The 7,631-nt window shown below is 36.9% G+C and overlaps 1 protein-coding gene across 1 annotated transcript in view; it reads right to left on the bottom strand.

The window, feature by feature from the left end:
- Positions 1-7,013, bottom strand: part of LOC135530406 (voltage-dependent P/Q-type calcium channel subunit alpha-1A-like) — an 85,406-nt gene extending 78,393 nt beyond the window's left edge. The window contains 3 exon segments of the mRNA XM_064958739.1: positions 558-670; positions 1,415-1,609; positions 6,925-7,013. Of these exon segments, the coding sequence (XP_064814811.1) occupies positions 558-670; positions 1,415-1,526 (225 nt within the window). The 5' untranslated portion in view covers positions 1,527-1,609; positions 6,925-7,013.
- Between the last annotated feature and the right edge of the window lie 618 nt (positions 7,014-7,631).

The raw sequence follows: 7,631 nt of genomic DNA on the forward strand, positions 1-7,631 counted from the left end.
CGGTAGTAATATAGTAGATAGTAGTAATATAGTAGATAGTAGTAATATAGTAATAGTATAGTAGTAGTATAGTGGTAGTATAGTAGTAGTATAGTGGTAATATATTAGTAGTATACTGGTGGTGTAGTAGTAGAATAGCAGTAATATAGTAGATAGTAGTAGTATAGTGGTAGTATAGTAGTAGTATAGTGGTAATATATTAGTAGTATACTGGTGGTATAGTAGTAGTATAGTGGTAATATATTAGTAGTATACTGGTGGTATAGTAGTAGAATAGCAGTAATATAGTAGATAGTAGTAATATAGTAATAGTATAGTAGTAGTATAGTGGTAATATATTAGTAGTATACTGGTGGTACGGTAGTAATATAGTAGATAGTAGTAATATCGTAATAGTATAGTAGTAGTATAGTGGTAATATATTAGTAGTATACTGGTGGTATAGTAGTAGAATAGCAGTAATATAGTAGATAGTAGTAATATAGTAATAGTATAGTAGTAGTATAGAAGTAAAATAGTAGTAATATAGTAGCAGCAGGAGTAACAGCTCTACTCACAACACAGTCAAAGCAGTTGAAGGAGGAGTTGAAGTAGGGCCTTGTCCCCAAGCCATACATCTTAATACACATCTCTGACATGAACAGACCCAGGAATATAAACTCTGCATAGACTGGAGAGAGAGAGAGAGGGGGGAGGGGGGAGAGAGGGGAAGGGGGGGGAGAGAGAGGAGGGGGAGAGAGAGAGAGCGAGAGAGAGAGGGGTGGGGAGGGAGAGGGGGAGAGAGAGAGGGGGAGAGGGGGAGAGGGGGAAGGGGAGAGAGAGAGGGGAGAGAGAGAGAGAGCGAGAGAGAGAGGTGAGGGGAGAGAGAGAGAGAGAGGGAGAGAGAGGGGGGGAGAGGGGGGATAGAGACAGAGAGAGAGAGAGAGAGAGAGAGAGAGAGAGAGAGAGAGAGAGAGAGAGAGGGGTAGAGACAGAGAGAGAGAGATGAAGAGAGAGAGAGGGGGGAGAGAGGGGGAGAGAGAGAGAGAGTGAGAGAGAGAGACATGAAGAGAGAAGGTGGATTTAGACGGAGAGAACGAGAAAGTGGGTAGAGAAGGAGGAAGGGAATAGAGAGAATCAGGTTAGATGACTGGAGATCAATAACGACACTAGCTCGTCTATGATGGCAGACTGCTGTGATGATAACTCTCCATGATTAATAGACTTCATCAGCTAGACATCTTATGGAAATTAGACTGGACACTAGCCATGCATAATCACTTCAGTTCAGGAAGTGTGTGTGAGACTCACAGAACAAGGCGGACAGCATCTCAGCCCTGGTCATAGTGCAAATTGTGTTGAGGTGAGGTGCGTGTGTGATCATGGAGAGTGTGTCGGTGTGTGTGTGTGTGTGAGTGCATGTAAATCTACTCACAGAGAAAGTCGGAGAGGATCTCAGGTTGTTCATAGTGTACCACCGCCACACACATGGTGTTGAGGCCCACCAGACTCAGGACGGTCCAGTAGAAGGCCTGAGTCTTCACCATCTTACGGATGAAGAACCGGATCCGCCGCTCGTTCCTATTGTAGTTGGACCCATCCTGCAGACCACCTCGGCCAAACGGGTCTCCTAGAAGAAGACGAAGAGTTATAGATCTGTCATTCGCCTTGAAAACAACGTTTGATAAGCGATAGAGCCGTTCTATCTGTGCTATTTCTATGCTTAGTATTTTTACTTTGGATTTTGTTTGTCATACAGTTGAAGTCGTAAGTTTACATACACTTAGGTTGGAGTCATTAAAACTCATTTTTCAACAACTCCACAAATTTCTTGTTAACAAACTATAGTTTTGGCAAGTCAGTTAAGACATTTACTTTGGGCATATAGTAGTAGTATACTGGTGGTATAGTAGTAGTATAGTAGTAATATAGCAGTAGTATACTGGTGGTATAGTAGTAGTATAGTAGTAATATAGCAGTAGTATACTGGTGGTATAGTAGTAATATAGCAGTAGTATACTGGTGGTATAGTAGTAATATAGTAGTAGTATACTGGTGGTATAGTAGTAGTATAGTAGTAATATAGCAGTAGTATACTGGTGGTATAGTAGTAATATAGTAGTAGTATACTGGTGGTATAGTAGTAGTATAGTAGTAATATAGCAGTAGTATACTGGTGGTATAGTAGTAATATAGTAGTAATATAGCAGTAGTATACTGGTGGTATAGTAGTAGTATAGTAGTAATATAGTAGTAGTATACTGGTGGTATAGTAGTAGTATAGTAGTAATATAGCAGTAGTATACTGGTGGTATAGTAGTAGTATAGTAGTAATATAGCAGTAGTATACTGGTGGTAATATAGTAGTAGTATAGTATAGTAATATAGCAGTAGTATACTGGTGGTATAGTAGTAGTATAGTAGTAATATAGCAGTAGTATACTGTAATATAGTAGTAGTATACTGGTGGTATAGTAGTAGTATAGTAGTAATATAGCAGTAGTATACTGGTGGTATAGTAGTAGTATAGTAGTAGTATACTGGTGGTATAGTAGTAGTATAGTAGTAATATAGCAGTAGTATACTGGTGGTATAGTAGTAATATAGTAGTAGTATACTGGTGGTATAGTAGTAGTATAGTAGTAATATAGCAGTAGTATACTGGTGGTATAGTAGTAGTATAGTAGTAATATAGCAGTAGTATACTGGTGGTATAGTAGTAGTATAGTAGTAATATAGCAGTAGTATACTGGTGGTATAGTAGTAATATAGCAGTAGTATACTGGTGGTATAGTAGTAGTATAGTAGTAATATAGCAGTAGTATACTGGTGGTATAGTAGTAGTATAGTAGTAATATAGCAGTTGTATACTGGTGGTATAGTAGTAGTATAGTAGTAATATAGCAGTATTATACTGGTGGTATAGTAGTAGTTTAGTAGTAATATAGCAGTAGTATACTGGTGGTATAGTAGTAGTATAGTAGTAATATGTAGTATACTGGTGGTATAGTAGTAGTATAGTAGTAATATAGCAGTAGTATACTGGTGGTATAGTAGTAATATAGCAGTAGTATAGCAGTAGTATACTGGTGGTATAGTAATAGTATAGTAGTAATATAGCAGTATTATACTGGTGGTATAGTAGTAGTATAGTAGTAATATAGCAGTAGTATACTGGTGGTATAGTAGTAGTATAGTAGTAATATAGCAGTAGTATACTGGTGGTATAGTAGTAGTATAGTAGTAATATAGCAGTATTATACTGGTGGTATAGTAGTAGTATAGTAGTAATATAGCAGTAGTATACTGGTGGTATAGTAGTAGTATAGTAGTAATATAGCAGTAGTATACTGGTGGTATAGTAGTAGTATAGTAGTAATATAGCAGTATTATACTGGTGGTATAGTAGTAGTATAGTAGTAATATAGCAGTAGTATACTGGTGGTATAGTAGTAGTATAGTAGTAATATAGCAGTAGTATACTGGTGGTATAGTAGTAGTATAGTAGTAATATAGCAGTAGTATACTGGTGGTATAGTAGTAGTATAGTAGTAGTATAGCAGTAGTATACTGGTGGTATAGTAGTAGTATAGTAGTAATATAGCAGTAGTATACTGGTGGTATAGCAGTACTATACTGGTGGTATAGTAGTAGTATAGTAGTAATATAGCAGTAGTATACTGGTGGTATACTGCAGTAGTATAATGGTGCTATAGTAGTAGTATAGTAGTATTATAACAGTAGTATACTGGTGGTATAAGAAGTATAGCAGTAATATAGCAGTAGTACCCTGGTGGTATAGTAGTAGTATAGTAGTATTATATCAGTAGTATACTGGTGGTATAGTAGTAGTATAGTAGTAATATAGCAGTAGTATACTGGTGGCATAGTAGTAATATAGTAGTAATATAGCAGTAGTATACTGGTGGTATAGCAGTAGTATAGTAGTATTATAGCAGTAGTATACTGATGGTATAGCAGGGTATAGTAGTATTATAGCAGTAGTATACTGGTGGTATAGTAGTAGTATAGTAGTATCATAGCAGTAGTATACTGGTGGCGTAGTAGTAGTATAGTAGTAAGTAGTAGTATACTGGTGGTATAGTAGTAATATAGCAGTAGTATACTGGTAGTATAGTAGTAGTATAGTAGTATTATATCAGTAGTATACTGGTGGTATAGTAGTAGTATAGTGGTAATATGGCAGTAGTATACTGGTGGTATAGTAGTAGTATAGTAGTAATATAGCAGTAGTATACTGGTGGTATAGTAGTAATATAGCAGTAGTATAGCAGTAGTATACTGGTGGTATAGTAATAGTATAGTAGTAATATAGCAGTATTATACTGGTGGTATAGTAGTAGTATAGTAGTAATATAGCAGTAGTATACTGGTGGTATAGTAGTAGTATAGTAGTAATATAGCAGTAGTATACTGGTGGTATAGTAGTAGTATAGTAGTAATATAGCAGTATTATACTGGTGGTATAGTAGTAGTATAGTAGTAATATAGCAGTAGTATACTGGTGGTATAGTAGTAGTATAGTAGTAATATAGCAGTAGTATACTGGTGGTATAGTAGTAGTATAGTAGTAATATAGCAGTAGTATACTGGTGGTATAGTAGTAGTATAGTAGTAATATAGCAGTAGTAGTATAGTAGTAATATAGCAGTAGTATACTGGTGGTATAGTAGTAGTATAGTAGTAATATAGTAGTAGTATACTGGTGGTATAGTAGTAGTATAGTAGTATTATAGCAGTAGTATACTGGTGGTATAGTAGTAGTATAGTAGTAATATAGCAGTAGTATACTGGTGGTATAGTAGTTGTATAGCAGTACTATACTGGTGGTATAGTAGTAGTATAGTAGTAATATAGCAGTAGTATACTGGTGGTATAGTAGTAGTATAGCAGTAGTATAGTAGTAGTATAGTAGTAATATAGCAGTAGTATACTGGTGGTATAGAAGTATAGCAGTAATATAGCAGTAGTACACTGATGGTATAGTAGTAGTATAGTAGTAATATATCAGTAGTATACTGGTGGTATAGTAGTAGTATAGTAGTAATATAGCAGTAGTATACTGGTGGCATAGTAGTAATATAGTAGTAATATAGCAGTAGTATACTGGTGGTATAGCAGGTAGTATAGTAGTATTATAGCAGTAGTATACTGATGGTATAGCAGTAGTATAGTAGTATTATAGCAGTAGTATACTGGTGGTATAGTAGTAGTATAGTAGTATCATAGCAGTAGTATACTGGTGGCGTAGTAGTAGTATAGTAGTAATACAGCAGTAGTATACTGGTGGGTATAGTAGTAATATAGCAGTAGTATACTGGTAGTATAGTAGTAGTATAGTAGTATTATATCAGTAGTATACTGGTGGTATAGTAGTAGTATAGTGGTAATATGGCAGTAGTATACTGGTGGTATAGTAGTAGTATAGTAGTAATATAGCAGTAGTATACTGGTGGTATAGTAGTAGTATAGTAGTAGTATAGCAGTAGTATACTGGTGGTATAGTAGTAGTATAGTAGTAATATAGCAGTAGTATACTGGTGGTATAGTAGTAGTATAGCAGTACTATACTGGTGGTATAGTAGTAGTATAGTAGTAATATAGCAGTAGTATACTGGTGGTATAGTAGTAATATAGCAGTAGTATAATGGTGCTATAGTAGTAGTATAGTAGTATTATAACAGTAGTATACTGGTGGTATAGTAGAAGTATAGCAGTAATATAGCAGTAGTACCCTGGTGGTATAGTAGTAGTATAGTAGTATTATATCAGTAGTATACTGGTGGTATAGTAGTAGTATAGTAGTAATATAGCAGTAGTATACTGGTGGCATAGTAGTAATATAGTAGTAATATAGCAGTAGTATACTGGTGGTATAGCAGGTAGTATAGTAGTATTATAGCAGTAGTATACTGATGGTATAGCAGGTAGTATAGTAGTATTATAGCAGTAGTATACTGGTGGTATAGTAGTAGTATAGTAGTATCATAGCAGTAGTATACTGGTGGTATAGTAGTAGTATAGTAGTATTATAGCAGTAGTATACTGGTGGTATAGTAGTAATATATAGTATACTGGTAGTATAGTAGTAGTATAGTAGTATTATATCAGTAGTATACTGGTGGTATAGTAGTAGTATAGTGGTAATATGGCAGTAGTATACTGGTGGTATAGTAGTAGTATTGTAGTATTATAGCAGTAGTATACTGGTGGTATAGTAGTAGTATAGCAGTACTATACTGGTGGTATAGTAGTAGTATAGTAGTATTATAGCAGTAGTATACTGGTGGTATAGTAGTAGTATAGTAGTAATATAGCAGTAGTATACTGGTGGCGTAGTAGTAGTATAGTAGTAGTATAGCAGTAGTATACTGGTGACATAGTAGTAGTATAGTAGTATTATAGCAGTAGTATACTGGTGGTATAGTAGTAGTATAGTTGTATTATAGCAGTAGTATACTGTAGTATACTGGTGGTATAGTAGCTCTCACAGTCAAGTGTTGCTGACTGATGGTAAAAGCTTGACTTGACTTGAACATACATGTTTGCCAACACTTTGCTAACTTCTGTTTAACGAGCGAAACAGCTGCTTTGGTGAAAAGGTGTTTGGGGTTACCTTTCTAGCCAATAGCCTATGTTACAGTTTACACTTCCTCCAATTATCATGTAGGGAGGTCAAAATAATGAACATCTACCAAATCTATTATATATTAAAATGTTGATTAGTTCTCCTTGCTATAATCGTTCACCTGATAAGAAAAGACATGACACATGTATTTTTGCTAACGTATGATGGGGGTCCCTGGGTCGCCAGTTGCCTGGGAGGGGGCGCCTGAGCAAGAAGAGGTTGAAGATCCCTGTTTTACACTGTAATGCTTCTTCATGATATTATTATGATGTTATAAATAATTGTGTAATAAAAACCATTAGCTCCACCGTCTTCCCCCTCCTCTGGATTCAGCAGCTCTTTCTTGTTCTTGGTCTTGACGGTACCTGGAGGATATAGAAAGATAGAATGTTCCAATCGCTCTTTCTCTCTCTCTCTCTCTCTGACACACTCATTCTCTCTCTCTCTCTCTCTGACACACTCATTCTCTCTCGACGAGACGGCCTACAGGGAGGAGGTGAGGGCCCTCGGAGTGTGGTGTCAGGAAAATAACCTCACACTCAACGTCAACAAAACTAAGGAGATGATTGTGGACTTCAGGAAACAGCAGAGGGAACACCCTCCTATCCACATTGATAGAACAGTAGTGGAGAGGGTAGTAAGTTTTAAGTTCCTCGGCATACACATCACAGACAAACTGAATTGGTCCACTCACACAGACAGCATCGTGAAGAAGGTGCAGCAGCGCCTCTTCAACCTCAGGAGGCTGAAGAAATTCGGCTTGTCACCAAAAGCACTCACAAACTTCTACAGATGCACAATCGAGAGCATCCTGGCGGGCTGTATCACCGCCTGGTACGGCAACTGCTCCGCCCTCAACCGTAAGGCTCTCCAGAGGGTAGTGAGGTCTGCACAACGCATCACCGGGGGCAAACTACCTGCCCTCCAGGACACCTACACCACCCGATGTTACAGGAAGGCCATAAAGATCATCAAGGACATCAACCACCCGAGCCACTGCCTG

This window comes from Oncorhynchus masou, unplaced genomic scaffold, assembly GCF_036934945.1.
Source record: "Oncorhynchus masou masou isolate Uvic2021 unplaced genomic scaffold, UVic_Omas_1.1 unplaced_scaffold_1334, whole genome shotgun sequence".
Classification (NCBI taxonomy): domain Eukaryota; kingdom Metazoa; phylum Chordata; class Actinopteri; order Salmoniformes; family Salmonidae; genus Oncorhynchus; species Oncorhynchus masou.